Here is a 17,511-nt window from a genome sequence, read left to right on the forward strand (position 1 = left end):
GTATAACATTTAAAGATAAACTCAAAATTGAACATATTTGTAGTAAATCGAGCATAAACCCATAGAAGATAATAAACAACTCAAATAGTTTGGACATTTGTATCGTAAGGCTAATAATACACCAGTGAAGATAAGTGAGATAGTTATTGCCAAGGGCAATAAAAGTAAACTCGTAAACTAATTTGAAATTAGATAATAAGGATTTAATAATCTTGAATTTGTTAAATGAAATTATCATGATCGATATAATCACCCTCACCTAATAAGATTAAGGGCTTGATTTGATATTATTATTGTTATATTAATTTTTTTTTCAAATTTATATAGAAAATTTCGGAAAGCATCAACATAAACATAATCCCAAAGAAAAGATTGATATAATCCACCTCACCTAATAGGATTTTGGGCTTGAATTGTTGTTATTACTATTATATTAAATTTTATTTAAATCTATATAGAAAATTAAGAAATCATCAACGTAAACATAATCCCAAAGAAAATTCTTGTTGACTAAGGCCCCACTTAGAATTTAAAATATATTAGAAAAAGGAAATGAAAATAACAAAGAATCTACATTTTCATGTTTGATTACTGAAAAAAATAAAAAATAAATAAAAAATATATCAAATCCGAAATATTAATTTTATAAATCATTAATATTTGATTTTTTCTAAATTTTAATCATATTAAAATAAATTTTTATATTTAGTAGTATTTCATATAAAAAATATATATAATGAAAAATAAATTTTCTTCTTATTTTCCCTTTCCTTTTCTTGATTCAATTCCACCCTAAAAATTTTAAATCAAGGCGTTTAGTTAAGAAAAGGAAAGGAAAATAATTTTTCATTATTTTTTCCCTCTATATCAAATATTATTAAAAATTTGCAATTTATTTTAATATAATTATTATTTTTTTTTTTTTGTTTTAAAAAAAAAAGCAATGTCAATAGTGTGCAAAATTATATTTTCATTTCTTAATTTAATATATTTTTTATTTTTTACTTTTTTACTTTCGTCCATAACCAAACATGAAAAGTAAATTCCTGCACATTTTCCTTTCCTTTCCTCTCTAAAATTTTCGAGATTCCAATCAGAGCCTATGTTTGGATCAAAGATTTTACTTGAGAAAATGAATGGAAAGAGAAATAAGAAAAAAACATATTTTCTTTCATATTTTTTTTCTCTATTAAATATTAATAAAAATAAAAAATTTATTTTAAACGTGAAAATTTCTTGATATTTTCTTGAGTTTCAAATGGATCCTAAAAATAGCTAACAATGCAAGAAAGCTCCAAAGTGCCTCAATAGATAATTTTTTTTTATTTATTTAATTTTTATGTGAATTTTAGAGTGATGCCCCGTCCATGCCCTACTAAACCGCTGCTCAACATCACCTTGCACTAAATAGATATTTTGATTAAGAGGATTCCAAACCAAAACATGTTCCTCAAACACACACATGCAGGAAACCAAATTGTTCTTCGTCTAGGAGGCTAAATTAGGGCAGCAGTTACCTGACAATGCCAACAAAGCACACTTCTTTATGGTATCAACTGTTCTAATCACATTATCCAAGCGCCCCAACAAGCATTGTTTATTGGGTGAAGATTTCAGACTAGCATTTGCAGTAAGAATTTGAGGTTTTTGGCAATATCGATCTCCTCCAACTTACCCTTCAAAACTCTATGGCAAATTCCTAAATCATCCTCGCTCGAATAATTAAGAATCCAGCCTCTGAACATCTACCAACTGGTACAAATCCCCTCGCCTTTGCTTCTGAAATGGGAGATTAGATCTGCACATTCAAGTTAAGAAAGGGTGTGTTAAGAAAAACAGAAATACAAATATTAAGTCTTCTTTATTTTTTTTTTTAACCAAATCCAGCCAAGAAACAAACACAATGTGAGGGTGGCTACAAATTGAAAGCCTACGGGAGGCATTTGCTTATTACAGGGCACCAAAAGAACCGTGCAACCAAGTATGCTGCCCCCTTTTCTTAAAAAAGGGTAACGCGCATGAAATATGAGAAGTTTTGAATGACAAGCGAGGGAAAAGGCATAAAAAGTAAAAATCACACGGCACCAGATACAACAGTTCGACATTGTTAAGAACAGAGATGGACTTTCAAGTTTAATGACACTTCCATGAAACAAATAAAACTTTTGAGGACAAATTGAAAGCACTCAAAATCAATTCTCTAATAAAGTGGTAAGCATGTCACCTTCGGAGCTCAATTAGTGAATAATCAATCTCTGCTATGACTATGGTCTCGTCATGCTCTGTTGTTGCAAGTATTTCCCCAAACTGCCATGCTCAATTTAGTTAGTTCTTCGGTTCTTCCACACTTGAGCCATATAAGATAAGCAGCTGAAGCTTCCACAATACGGAAATAAGGAGAAACAACTAAAATTTTAAACCAAAAAGAATTGTCTTTTGGAATGTTATTTTTTTTTTTATTAATGCAAACAATAACTACACCAGCAATTAAAATCATCTAGACCGTGACTGGAAAAATAAAAAGACACATCCAACACACACAAAAGGAGCATCAAAGACATTGGTTAGACTCACAGGCCCAACGAGGGTAGAATGTCCCCAAGCAACATAACCAGCGCCAGAATCTCGTGCAGGTGAACATGTTGCCACGTACAACTGTCAATTTTCCCCAACAAACAATGTGGAACTTTCATTAGAAGGAGTTTAGAGAGAAAGAGAAAGTACTTTTATTGATAACACATTGATTACACTATAACAGATAAAAATGGTCATTTTGAAAGCCAAAACATAATCATTTCCCAGAAGACTATATATTAAGTTCAGAAGATTTATTGACTTTAGCAGCACAATAAGTGCTGAGAAATATTGTCCCCCATCCCCCCCTCCTCTCTCTCTCTCTTCCACCAATTTAATTGAGCTATATGGTACTTATCATTCACAACACAGAAATTAGATGACTTGCTCATTTTGACAATCAAAAGCAGTTTGAATAAATGGCCATTCAAATTGACGTCCCAGGACAACACGTGTAATCTGCACTTCTTAAAATATCAGTGTAGCAACATTACAAAAAAAGCTCTTGTGCTTGCAACCCAAACATGGTACAAAATGTAGAGTTTTTTCCTGCAATACCTGACCATCAGCTGCCCTGCAGATTGAGAAACAAACAAACATATCAACACAAGTGATCATAGCCCCGTGTCAAATAATTTAACAAAGTAAAGTTCACAAATCAAGGAAAGAAAAAAAAATTCTAGCAACCAAACACAACAAACCTTAAATAAAGATAAGCATAATTTAACCAGTAAGCAAAAAAAGCATAAATCATAAAATGCACGATATAAGCTTACAACAACAACAAGGCCTTTGCATATCTTGGCCAAAAATTTTAGAAAACCCTTTATGGAGTAGCTTGCTTACTATAAATTTGTCTATAATCCATATCAAACCCACAAAGATCAACCGTTAGGGATGCATCATATGATGCATATTATGTTATATTATAGTTGCACACATATATTGCATGATGCATATTATGTCATATTATAGTTGCATGCATATATTGCAAATAAGATTTAAAAAAAAAAATCTTATACAAATTTCATATAGGTACCATCCAGCAATTTTGCTAAAGCAAATTAAGTCAAGACTCCCACTTCAACATCAATACCCTTTAATCATTCAAAATCAATGAGTAATGGGGCATTGTATGTGAGACAAAATTTGTTCCTAGAGGCAGCAATAGTTATCCATTCAACACTCATTTGAGCATTACATATACGTAAGTGCACACAAGAGAGAGTTCAATTAATGCTTTTTCTCCAACAATCAGCAAAAGGAGTTTTAATTAAATTATGTGGTTAATAACAATCTCATTTCAAAATACAATCTAACCAAATAACTCATATTATCATATGTCAATATGAAGCAAATGCAGCTTGTGGCTAGTATAGAACACAGCTGATGAAGCTATGCAGCACCAAATACTTAAGTATCTTACTGTCAAAGTCATTACAGCATAAATAAAGCTCAAACATTGTGATCTAATTCTCATGTCCAGTCAGTTGGGGGAAATTTTGTGCACAAGCCTACAGCCAAGCAACTTTACTTGAGCATTTTGGACTAGTTGATCAACCCAAAAGTTCTTGGGCAAATGGGCTTGGCCTAGAACATTACAAAGGATATTAGAGCAACATGGTGGTACTCGGCTCAACGTTACCCACTTGAGAGGCAAACAAGTGATGTGGGGGTGTTTTGCCCTGTGGGGAGATGATTGTACAGCAGAGTGAATCTGTATCCCACTTAGGTGAGTCTTCATCAATGACATGACATGACGAGAATGTCATGTATTTTCCAGGGAGGATTTGTTCAGCTTGTAAATTTGGGCAAAGCTTAATATCAAGCAACTTAAGCATCTCGGGCTAGTTGACCAGCCCAAAACTTCTTGACCTAGTGGGATTAGCCTGGGGCACAACAGACATGATGAACCAACTTCAATTTTTATCCTCCTCCCCAACAATCAAAGGAGAAAAACAAAAGTGGGGTTCTATTATTCAGAGTAATCAGATGTCATATCGCATTCATAAGGAATCTAATCAACACCATCAAGAAAAGGATGTACCCTATGCATAGAGCATAGTTGGAGATATTCAGCATTAAACATCTCCTTGATAAATCAGTTAATGCACCAACTTCAATTTTTATCCTACTCCCCAACAATCAATGGAGAAAAACAAAAGTGGAGTTCTATTATTCAGAGTAATCAGATGTCATATCACATTCATAAGTTATCTAATCAACACCATCAAGAAAAGGATGTACCCTTTACATAGAGCATAGTTGGAGATATTCAGCATTACACATCTCCTTGATAAATCAGTTAATGCAAAATTTAGGACAGAATTATGATACCAACAATGATAGGTTAAACTAGTGACCACACTTTTCTCTCTGCACTCAGTTTTGCTCTGTTAACAGAATCAACATATGGTTTTCATGCAACGCAAACATCAGAAAGGATTTAAAGAAAATGAATATAAGGGTTGTCAGTGGTCCGGGTAGTGCAAATAATTTTAAATTCCTCTTGGTCCAATGATCCAAATTGCAGGACTAGAAAGCAAGTCCTCTCCAAGTCTACAGAAAGCAACATATTACCTTGCTCGCTGCAGTAGTTCCCAATGCAATGGACCAGTTGTCATGTTGAAGGCACCAGGATAGCATAGTAAATGAGCACCTGATATCCAAATTGACAAATTCTTAATGTTAGATCGATAAATTCCTACTGGTAGAAACTTCATACTAGAACAACAGTCATTCACTAAAACACAACTGTTTTGGACAACAAGTAATCGACCTACATCCAATCCAAAGGATCATAGTCACGGCCACAACACAAGACAGAGGATAACCAGTACTAACAGAATAACATCATTATAGCAATCAGTTTGAGGAAAATATAAACATTATGACAAAGGATTTTTTCGGCTTATTAAAAAAAATGGCTATAAATAAGAAACGAAAGACCATGATTAATACACAATGCAAAAGGCAAAGCAAATAATATCACCACATATTAAGTGCTAGTATAAGCAAAGCAATATATATATATGTGTGTGTGTGTGTGTGTGTGTGTGTATACATATACATATAAACTGACCATTGGCAAAACTAATGGATACATCAGCATCTGGATTCTGGACTAAAGTTGAGCAACAATATCATCATGAAAGCAGCAGAATATTAGGGCCAGACAAAGTCACAAGTGAAAATTTTCACAATTCATTCTAAAAGAAACATACCTCTTGCGGCATATATCATTGCTAATTCCTGGAACCGAATGTCATAACATATACCTATACCAATACGGCCTACATCTGCACATAAAAAACACCAGTTATTTTCCAATGCATATAAAAATGGTTCAACAGACAAAGAAATGAACAAATTAAAATTTCACAATAAATACTTGGAAATTAAAAGGTAAAGTTTGCATTTCCATTTCAGTCCAGAATTGCAAAAGGAGAAATCAATACAAAGAAACAACATCGTAACAAATAAACAAGTGAAAATTTTGATGGCTGTCAGATCCTCTGTGCTCTTATATTTACTCATTTTGATTATTTAGTCATCTAGCAAAAGAAAGAAAACATGCACAAAACAAGAACCATTTGTTCTGTCCATAGAAAAATAATTTTCAAAGCAACAAATACTGAATCCCGCAATAGGGCCAAACTGAATTGCAAAGACAGAGAAATGGGATGTTCAGACATCTCATGAAACTGAACAAGCCAATAGTGTTCTACATGGGAATTTAGATAAATACAACTGAAGCGTCATGTTTTTAGTCTAGCAATTTTTTTCTCAACATTTAACATAAATCCATTGTGCATTCCAGTAAGGTACCTTGTTTCCATATTATAGTGGTAAATTTTTTGTCTGTCTACCTACCAGACGACCAAATTCTGTCCAGATGTAGTGAAAGCCTATACAGACAAATTCAATTACCAAGGACTTTCAAACTCCACCTAACTAGTTTGGAGTTCCGTGCATTAGAGGTATGTACCAAAGCTAATTGGGGCAAAAAAAAAAAAAAAAAAGATTCATCTACATTCTCAACTTAAATATCATTTTCATTTTGGTAGGACATTCTCACTTGAATATTATTCACCTGAGAAACAAAAAAAAAAATTAATCATTAATTTTTACAAGAGAAAACAAAACCAATTAAGCAGTGACTGAAGGTCTCATTCCAAGCATCCATTTAGTGTTTTTAGAAGATATAAGAGGCAGTTACAATATGTATGATAAAAGATTTCCTCAGCAGACACACCAAACCTGTGTCCACAATAGTTGGACTCTCCCCTGCTGTAAGAGTCTTTGATTCCATAAAGGTGATTTTCCCAGGAATATCAATGTCAAAAAGATGTATCTGCAAGCAATCAAAATTTTATGTCTAAGGTGTAATCACAAAGAAAATTTTTATGTTGCATTTCAAAGGCATTTAAAAATAAATCAATTTTCATCTTGAATAGCAAACTGACTGTCTTAACTGTTTGATTAGGTGTTACTGAATGTTAGAATAGCTTTGCCACATACCTTCCTGTGTTTAGCCTTCAGCTTTCCATCAGTACCAAAGACACAGCAGGTATTATACAAATGATCCCCACAACGTTCTGGTATAGACCCACCAACTATTGTGATTTGCAAACTCTGAGAAACTTCAGACAACATTGTGGTTGAAGGAGATGCATCACCACCAGCATCAATATCCTCAGCATAAACTGGAAAACTATCATTTGAATATGGACTGTTCCATATTTCCTGACATAAAAGAGGGGCAATCCCAACACTAAATCAGTATCCTTTACCTATTTTCTGAGAAAAAAATATATATAACATTCAAAATAAAATTATGTTATTAGAGTAAATTGTTATTTCAAATTTTGCATGTCTGGCATATAACTAAATAATTTAACTTACAGGAAGAAGAACAAGCTGAGCACCCTTCTCTGCGGCTTCCTCAATCGCCTTGCGAGCATGAGCAATGTTCCTCTCCTTGTCTGCAGTCACTAACAGTTGGCAGAGGGCAATTTTGAACTGAAATAAACGAAAGGAAGCGTTCAGAATTGCACTACATAGAGACGTGCCTAAAAGTATTAGAAGCAAATGCAGAATTCGTTTCAGCACTCCACAACAAAAGTAAGGGAATGTAGTCACAATCCCAATTCTCAATTTTAGACTAGTGACAACTTCAGTTCCAGTTTTTTTATATAAAAAATTTGAGAGAAGGAAGAAAATATGAGGGCAAGAAATCCTCCTAAACAATACCAAAAATATGAAAAAGTAATAATTAAAGGTTTTTTTTTTATAAACCATTAAAAAAATGAAAATAACACAGCCCATCAATCAGGCCAAATATCAGAAGAACTAAAACAACCTAAACCAAAAGAGAATACACATGGGGCTGCAAAAATAAAAAATAAAAAAATGACGCTGTTCCAAATCAAATCAAATCAAATCATTAGGCATTGAGTGACCATATAAAATGTGAACATTTCTCTGAAGCCAAACCACCCATAAAACAACAAAAATTGCATAGCACCTTAATCACCTTGTTTCCTAGATCCTAAAACCTCTAAAAGCGATCAGCAAAAGAAGCCTCCAAAGAACTAGCAACTACGGCACACGCAACACTCGCCAAACAAACTAAGGAGCTTATTCCATGAACCCCAAGTTACGGAAAGGGATAGGCATGGAACTCACTGCTAGCATAGCATATAATACATACACCAAGAGAAAGCATTATGAGGCCTTCTAATTTATAATAGATTGTACTTGTTAATAATGCTAAGAATGATCATCCACACAAAAGGCTTAGCCTTACCCAACATTTGGAAGCATGGAATTCGAACCTTGGGTTTGAATTTGTGTGGATTTGGATAAAATATATTACAAACATGCATTGAGTTTCTTCCAAATCCATGCGCCCAAACACTATATTAAAGGGAATCTTAGGGACCATTTGGTATCATTTCTATCTTTTAATTCTCTCTTTTTCATGTACAATGACGAAACAAGTTATAAAAATGCATTTGTTTATGTTGCTCAATTCTGTTTCTATTCTCCATTTTTGCTAAACTAAAAACTAGATTTTATGATTCTCAATTGCTATAGTACTTTAATCTTTAGAATTGACTTTTATGGATTAAGTCATTTATTATATTCATCATTTTTAATTAAAATAAAAATAAAATGACCATGAATTTAAATATAACTAAAATAAACATATCCATAAATTTATAAAAAAAATTGAAAAAAAAATAATTACAGGCATTCAAAAAATATTTTTCTTTTACCATTTTTCAATTGTCATGCACAACGATTGTTCTTGCAGCACTAAAAAGTGAGGTTAGAAATATGTTAATAAAAAAAAAAATTATAATTGGTTTCTATTTTTTATTATAATATTTTTTAATTTATATTCTTTTTACATTTATATGACTTTAATCATATCTTTAATTGTTATTTGAATCAAGGACAAAACATGACCTCCAACAATTTTCAGTCTCTATTTTAGTGTCAAGTTTGCCTCTCTTTTTTGTTTCAATAATTTCTAAGTATCATATGAAAGGGTCACTTTGCTTTCTAAAAAAATAAAATTATCAAGAGAATGAATTACAGAGGAAGGAATCAAATAAGAATAAAAATCATTAAGATTCCTATGAAAATGAAATTTCAGGGAAGACGAAATAGACAATCACCATCAATAATCAAACAAGAAACCATAGGAGGATTGGGACTCAATAATATTACAAAAAAGAGCAAAGGTATTTTTAAATCCTCCTAAAAATGAACCTACAAACCATGCCCCACTTTATATATAATATGAGGGAAAAAAAGAGCGAAATCTGCAAGACAAATTTCCACAAGCTTTAATGAGAAACTCCATTTTCAATATTAGCATCCCACCTAGCCACCCATTTCATTTCAAACCAATTAGACTCTTAAGAACTTTAAGTCAAAAAGAGCTGGCTTTTAAAGAAAATGCTATAACCACTTATCCAAAAAGACAATATTCGAAAACAACAAACTTATGAGATTGAAGCTTCTGTCCTAAGGGCTTACGAACAATCTCCAAATTCACAAAGATGGTCTCATCTCCCCCCCATGCTCAACTAAAAAAAGTCCCTCAACCCTTTCCGACCTACTTAGCTATCACCAATTACACCATTACAAGAACATTAAACAAAGACCAAAAGAATAAAAAAAAAAAGACAAGTCCTCAAACACTACATAACAAAGACAAACCTAGATAATGTAATATGAACTCTCACCCCACTCCCTCTTCCTCACCCAACTTGTCACAGGTCAAATACTTCACACCTTGTGAAAGGTTATGCAGCACTAGTTAAACCAGTCTTGCTTAACTAGTCAGCCAAAGTATATCACGGTTTACCACAAGAACGTATTCACAACAATTGAATGAAAAGTAAATGGAAGCAATAAGTACTTCATGTAAGCAAAGGACAAGCACACTGTAAACATTGAAGTAACGTAGTTCATCAACAACAACGTAGGCAACGTTTGTTTAGTAGGAAAGACATGTAGGCTAAACATGTTTACAAAATACTAATTTGTTTTACAAGATTGATGAACATTCACCCTCCTCTAAAGAACTTCATATGCTATTTTATTTCTGGCACTTGGAAACATCAAAATGACAGAGGAGTCATACTTCCATTCTATACTAAGGCATTGAAATAGTTAATTCATAAAACTTACACTACTATTTACATGATGGTAACCCATCCCATGCACACAAGGAAAGCCGTCATAGGCAAGCATAATGCCCTAAACAAGATTGGCTCATGAGATTCTCCCCCATTTATGAGATTGACGTCCTAGTAGACTTTGAAGCTAGGTACTCTTCAACTTTGTCCACAAACAATTGCAAGCCTTTTACTAACATTTAGATGATTCTTTCGTCTCCAAGGTTTTTCCACTTCACTAAGAACTCAAGTTGTTTCTTCTTTAATGATGTGAACTCTGTCTGCAAGGATGACTTCAGCTTCTCTTTTGTCAGGTTGCACTATCTTCAATTGTGCTCTAGTTGGTTGGGTTCCGCTTGGTTCTTTGATGTCGATGTTAAATGGCTTGAGGTAGCTGACGTGAAACACAAGATGCCTTGTAAGAGGCCTCCCAACTAACCAAGATGGGGATTGATCCTTCATATTTGTGAAGTAGTATCCTATCTTGACCCTGTAATGACTTGATATGTTTAGGATGGATATTAACAAGCACCAAGTCACCCACATTGAAGTACAACGGTCTTCTCACCTGATCTGCCCACTTCTTCATTTGCTTGGAACTTTCTCTAGGTACACTCAGGCAATCTCTACATTCTGTCTCCATTCTTGGGTGAAGATGTATGCTCTTGCACTCTTTCCTTTGTACGATTCATCCTTTGCTTGAGTTAAGAACAGTTGTTGACTTGTACCAAAGCTCTAAAGGACTCTTATTTGGTTGTTGAGATCTTTTGGACATTGAAACAAAATTGAGCCATATCGAGTAGTTGTGTCCAATTCTTCTGATTGGCGGTAATGAATGGCACAACTACTTCTCTAGTAGCTCGTTGAATCTCTCTATTTGCCCGTTTGTCTATGAACGGTAGTTTGAAGAAATGTCAAACCATGAACCAAAAATTCTAAAAAGTTTTTTCTAGAATTTGCTTATGAATCTTGAATCTTGGTCATTGACAATGTCTAAGGGAATACCCCAATTCTTTGCAATATGTTTAGAGAACAATTGTGTTGCCTCCACGGTCGAACAATACTTTGGTGTGAGTATGAAAGTATCGTACTTCGAAAAGCTGTCTAACCACGAGCATAGACCCAACGTATCCAACTCTAGGCAAGTTGGTGATGAAGTCAAGTGAGACACTCTCCCACGGTCTCGATGGTACTTGAAGAGACATCAACAGTTTTACAATTTTCTTTTGCTCTACCTTGTCTTGCTAGTAGGTGAGATAAGTTCAACTATACTCTGACCACCTCATCACATGTGTGGCCAATAATACCTCTACTTCAACAATTCCAAAGTGCAACACTAACCTAGATGGCCCGCTCACATAGTGTCATAACACTCTTTTAGCAATGTCTTCCTTACATCTCCATCTCGAGGCACAAAGAGCCAGTTATTATATGTCATTAGCACTCCATTTTCTAACTAGAAATGGTGTGATTTGCCCTCTTCCACCAACTTTATGAGGTTTTAAGCAATTGGGTCTTTAGCAAGGTTCTCCTTAATGCACTCCCACATTGACGTGGTAACCTTACTGTCAAGTGTGATGCCATCTGTAACGGCACAAGCTCAGCCTTCTTGCTCAATCCATTTGTGACTTCGTTCATTTATCTCTCCTAGTACTCAACTGAGAAATCTAACTTTGCTCAAAATTCTTGCCAACGAGCCTACTTGGGTGATAACTTTGGATGTGTAAAGAAGTGGCTAATAGTCAAATTATCTATTTTCACCACAAAATTTAACCTACATAAGTAATGTTGCCGCACGTGAAGACAATGTATCACTGCTAGTATTTCCTTCTCTTGAGTTGTATACCTCCATTCAACTGCACTAAACTCATGACTCTTGTATGCAATAGGATATGTCCATCTTGTAACAAGACTCTACCAAAGGCATAGTCAGATGCATCTATCTATACTTCAAAGAGTTTCATGATGTTCGGATGAGCAAGTACTGGATCTCTCGTCATGGTATCCTTCAAGTTGTCAAAGGCTCCCTAGCACTTCTCTGTCCAGTTCCACCTATGACCCTTCTTTAGTAATTTTGCAACGAGGTAATTCTCCTCGAGTACTCCTTCACGAACTTTTGGTAATAGTTGGCAAGTCCAAGGAAAGCAGTTCCTTCACTGTCGTTGGGATCTTCCAATATTGGATGACTCTCATCTTTTCCATATTATTCAGATATGACCTTGCTCGAAACCAAGGAATTTGACGCTCCTCTGAGCAAAAGAGCACTTCTCTATCTTCACATAAAGGTTGTTCTCCTTTAGCCTATTGAACACATTCCGTAAATGCTCTTTATGTTCCTCCAAAGTGAAACTGTAGACAACAATGTCATCTGGGTATACCATGAAAAACTTGTTAAGGTACTTATGAAATAACTGGTTCATCAGTATGCAAAATGTTGCTAGCACAAATGTCGACCCAAAGGGCATCACCAAGATTTCACATGTCCTATACTGTGTCATGCAAGTGATCTCCGACCCATCACCATCTGCTATCCTCACCTGCTAGTAGCCTGACCGCAAGTCAAGTTTGATCAAGTACTAACTTAAGTAATTAAACAAATCAGCAATTAGTTGAATGGGATAATTGTTGCATACAGTCATCATGTTGAATGCATAGTAGTCCACACACATCCGCATGCTCCCATTATATTTCCTCTGAAACAACACCGATGCTTTGAATGGTGCTTTGCAAAAAAGTATATAGCCCGCTTGCAATAACTCATCAAGTTGCTTCTTCAACTCTACTAACTTTGGAGGTGCCATCTAATATGATCCTTTAGCAGGCAGCTTACCCTTGGTAACAATTTGATCTCATGCTCCACACCCAATCATGAAGGCAAGGGTAACTTTTCTAGCAACACAACTTTATACTCATCCAACACAACTTGAATGGCAGTAGGCACCTACTCTTGGCCTACATCTTCATTTACCATTAGCGTGGCAAGGTACATCTGTTCACCCCTTCTTAAGCAAAGGTAACTAGTAAATGGTAGCAGTACCGCCTTAGTCTCCTGCAAGAATTCTATTCCAAGCAGCACTTGGAAATCATCTACCAACATGATTATGAAATTTGCATGTCCTGTCCACTGTCCAAGCTTCATAGTCACTTGCTTGACTACTCTTACCCGTATAACTAAATGCATTGAAAGATTGAAATGACGAAACTTCCATTGAAGTTAATGCCTTGGTGTTATCTTACTAACTTTTGGATTTTCACGTCAAAAAAACTTTCCATTGTTTCCACCTATACCACTCTTTGGACAATGGGGAACTCTCTCCACCGTAGTTGGTCAAGAATTACACAGCAACCTTTGTGAAAGGCAAGTCTTGAGCTCTTTGTCGATGTAATTTTGCCTTTACCCACAATTTCAACCCCTCAAGAAAATAGAATAGCTTGTCTTTCTTTGACATGTCTCGGATATCCAACATCAAAGCAGAGAATTGTTCCCCATATTCCCTTATTGTACCAGTGTGCTTAAGGCCTCGCAGTTTACTTCGAGTATTGTGCTCAACATTCTCATGAAAAAATTAGGCCATGAGGTCTCTCTTTAGGGCTGCCCCAACAATCAATTACAAAAAATCCATTCCCTATTTCATCGTACTTGGTACGCCACCACTGCTTAGCATAACCACTCAAATACATTATCGCCATGGATACTTTCGCCTCCTTAGAGTTGGTCCTTGCCATGCAAAGTATCGTTTTATGTCAAATAAGAAGTTCTTTAACTCCTTAGCAGCACAAGCACCACCAAACGCTTTGGGTTCTGGCACCTTTGTTTTTTCTATATTCTATCTCCATAGTGGTGGAATCTCCCATAGCACAAACCACCAGGTTCATCTTGGCATTCAAATCCCATAACTAGATTTATAAAGCTTCTATAGTAGCGTGGAAGTCCTCTAACATCTCCACAATAGAACTTTGTCGATGCTTTTGCGATCCCTCCAATGCATCATCATGGTCAACAAGTTTAGCCATCTCCATGGCCACATTGTTGGTTGTCTTAGTCTATGCCTCTAATACCTCAATTCTCTTGGTATTGGTTGCCATGGTCTTTTACTAATGCTTTACACAATCTCGCTACAAAGGCAACCAAATTCACGTAGCAATTAACTAGGCTCTGGTACCAACTGCCACAGGTCAAATACTTCACACATTATGGAGGGTTGTGCACCATTATCTAAAGCACACTCGCTTAAGTAATTAGCTAAGTATACTGCAATTTATCACAAAAAAACACATTCACAATAATTGAATGAAAAGTATGCAGAAGTAGTAATTAATTCATGTAAGCAAATGACATGTATGTGGTAAACATCGAAGCAACATAATTCATTAACAACACTTCCATAGGCAACACATGTTTATCGAGTGAGGATAGTAAGTCAAACAAATTTACAAAATGCTAGTAAACTTTACAAGATTGATCAATGCCCATCCTCCCCAAAAGAGTTTTACATGCGTATTTTAACTATGGCACTAGAAAACATCAAAATATAACTAAGTCATACTCCCATTCAACGTTACGACATTGGTGCACTCAATTGACAAAATCTATTTTACTATTTGCATGATTGTAACTCATCCCATGCACACAATGCCCTAAACAAGCTTGGCTTGTGACACAACCCAATGAAGAAAGAGCACCCTTCTATTCATCCGAACTTAAAATATAAAATTAGGTTGTTTGCTATCATTTATGTTTTACGCCTTCTATTTTCGTTGTTGTACATATTATGATTATGCATTTGTTTAGGTTGCTAGCTTTATGTCTCTATTGTTAGCTTTCAGCTATTTTTGCAAAAAAAAATAATAATAATAATAATTAAAATTAGATTTTTATGGCTTTCAAATCCGTGAATAGATGCCCTCGGAGTTTTATCTTGTAAAATCCTTCTTTGATTACTTAACCAATGGTTCAAGTAGTGAGCATTTTCCTTTAAGCTCTTTTATTTGGAAAGCTAAGATCCATTGCAAAATCAGGCTTTCTCCTAGTTTGTGGCTGTTAACAGGATTAACACTAATGATCTGTTACAAGTAAAAGGACCAAATAAAGCTTCATCTCCAGACTTTTGTGTTCTTTGTTTTCAATATAGCAAGAAAGATGGCGCTTTTTTTTTGACATTTTTCTTTCTTTTGGTCCATGTGAAGAGGTTAAGTTGTTTGGAATAAGGTTTATCCTTCTTTGGAGTTATTTCCAAATGAATAATGACCTTTTTTTTTTTTGGCACGGTGCTTTCTTTTGATCCATGGTGAAGTTAGACGTCCACTTGTTTGAATTTTTTTGGGAGAATTGAACTTGTCCTTCTTTGGAAGAACTCTTTTTAAAAAACTTCTTTGCTATAGATAGTAGTAAGGAGGGGAAGCTTCTTCAGAAATGTGCCATATTTGCAGCTATTTGGCATATTTTGTTGAAGCTGAATTCCAGGATTTTTAAAGGTCATAGGACTCCTGCAGAGTTGGTTTGGATTAGACTAGTCTTTCTAGTTTCACTTTGGTGTTCTCTTGGTGGAATTCAAGGAGCGAGGTTGGTTGACATGCAAAGAGATTGGCCAGCGCTGCTGCATTTGTTCTCTTATTCTTCTTTTTCACAGGAGAACACCTTGTCTTCCTCCTGGTATACTGGAACTCTCTTTCTTCCTTTAATATAATTCTTTGTTTATCTTTTAAAAAATGGGGCTACCAAATGTAAAGAAAATCCACATGCCTCCAGTAGATATGACAGGCCAACTAAAAGGTGGCAACTGCCACCCCCTTTCTTTCCCTCACTTTTTTTGTTTGAACATCAAAACTGGCCGGAAGCAATATACGACATAATCAACCTACTCAAATTGGAGAGGGATGTGTGGAAAGCTTCCTTGAAGTAAAATGGAAGCATAGAAAAAAAAAAGGGGGGGGGGGGGGGAAGAGAGCGAATAATGAGTCCAGAAAGAAAGTATAAAGAGAAGAAATTCACCAGAGATAGAGCAGCTTCAACAGATCCCGATTCCTGATGAAAATTTCCTTTTTAGGAGCACGAATAGAGCAGAAATTGTTTGTTTGAGTTAATTAATTGTGCTCCCAATGTTAAATGTGAGGGCAGTCTGTGGCTTGTGTTTGTCATTGTGTAACAAGTAAATTACTTTGAATAGGAATTCTTTACAGTGAAATTTCAATTAATATCCATGATTGAATCCAGTAAAACCCTCATTCATTGAAGAACCATTGGACCAGCTATTCGTCCGCACTGAGACCCAGCACACACAACCACGCATCGAAAGGCTTAGTTAGTTCGTTCAACCTCACGCATAGGTTTAAGTTGACAGAGATTGTGCACAATTTCCAACAGGTTGTTCTGTATTCAGAAAAATCAAATAACAACAGCAGCGGCACCTCAACACAACTCAGAGCGACTCCAGTGACGGAGAAATACTAAATCAAAGAACTCAGCACACGATCAGCGACGAAAACGGAAACAAGCAAATGAACAACAGATAGCAGAAATGGCTGAAAACTAATGAAAAGGAATTAGAAGTTGCCTTAGTGATGGGGGGCTGGGGCAGCGGAAGAGCAGGAGGAACCCTAGCTTGTTCGGACTTGAAGGCGGAGGCCATAGCTGCAGAAACGGTGTGGATTGACTTCAAGAGCTGTTTCGGTCTGCGAGTGAGAGTAGGGTTTGGGGAGTTGATGGAGGAGATGAAGGGGCAATAATAGGAGGACAGAGTGCAGTTCTGAAGAGAGGAAAGCGCCGAAGGCAGCGAAAAAGTCCTGGACATCGCTGCGCAACCACGGAGCATCCAGTGGCCCCCACTGTAGAGATGATCCCGTCACTGTGAGAGGGAGAGGAAGACACACACACACACACACAGACGCCGCAGTAGGAATTGCAATTGGTGATTTGGATTTGGGGGCCCGCAGGGGTTCCCGGGCTACTGGGCCTTAAGGGCCTTAGGCCTTGAAGCAGTAACTTGGCAAAACGCAGGCCCATTGGGCTTTCCGTGAAATGAAATGCAGGCCTTACGGCCTTATGTGTTGTGGTCCGATTGTTTATAACTATGTTATATAGAATTACATGTTACAACTCGTTATACACTTAAATATGTTTTTATAAAATTAATTAATTTAAAGACACATAAATAACATGAATTATCAAAATTTCAATTGTTTGTACTATCTATTTTGAACACACACACACACACACACACACACACACACACATATATATATA

General features: G+C 35.7%; 1 protein-coding gene across 2 annotated transcripts; it reads right to left on the reverse strand.

Annotated features, from left to right (window-relative positions):
• Positions 1 to 1,398: 1,398 nt before the first annotated feature.
• On the reverse strand, positions 1,399 to 17,201 carry LOC131157304 (omega-amidase, chloroplastic). Of its 2 annotated transcripts, none has more exons than XM_058111358.1 (10): positions 16,823 to 17,201; positions 7,480 to 7,596; positions 7,096 to 7,320; positions 6,835 to 6,928; positions 5,799 to 5,873; positions 5,155 to 5,233; positions 3,133 to 3,148; positions 2,575 to 2,655; positions 2,225 to 2,307; positions 1,399 to 1,798 (listed from the first exon to the last, which is right to left on the reverse strand). In XM_058111358.1, exons 1-10 carry the CDS (start codon positions 17,078 to 17,080, stop codon positions 1,723 to 1,725), a joined length of 1,104 nt encoding a protein of 367 aa, XP_057967341.1. In that variant the 5' UTR covers positions 17,081 to 17,201; the 3' UTR covers positions 1,399 to 1,722. The 2 variants fall into 2 exon arrangements, 1 of the variants encoding a protein (XP_057967341.1); XR_009137247.1 differs by having other exon boundaries at positions 1,736 to 1,798; positions 3,069 to 3,148; positions 16,823 to 17,167.
• Positions 17,202 to 17,511: the final 310 nt, after the last annotated feature.

The sequence above is a fragment of the Malania oleifera genome, chromosome 6 (genome assembly GCF_029873635.1).
Source record: "Malania oleifera isolate guangnan ecotype guangnan chromosome 6, ASM2987363v1, whole genome shotgun sequence".
In the NCBI taxonomy this organism is placed as follows: domain Eukaryota; kingdom Viridiplantae; phylum Streptophyta; class Magnoliopsida; order Santalales; family Ximeniaceae; genus Malania; species Malania oleifera.

Bases quoted from the DNA above. Each gene is read 5' to 3' on its own strand.
- LOC131157304 (XM_058111358.1), bottom strand. From the start codon at position 17,080: ATGCTCCGTGGTTGCGCAGCGATGTCCAGGACTTTTTCGCTGCCTTCG. The intron at 7,597-16,822 runs GCAACTTCTAAT...CGTTTATTTCAG, and splicing joins CCCAGCCCCCCATCACTAAG to TTCAAAATTGCCCTCTGCCA. The intron at 2,308-2,574 runs GTGAGTCTAACC...TGAGCATGGCAG, and splicing joins ATTCTACCCTCGTTGGGCCT to TTTGGGGAAATACTTGCAAC.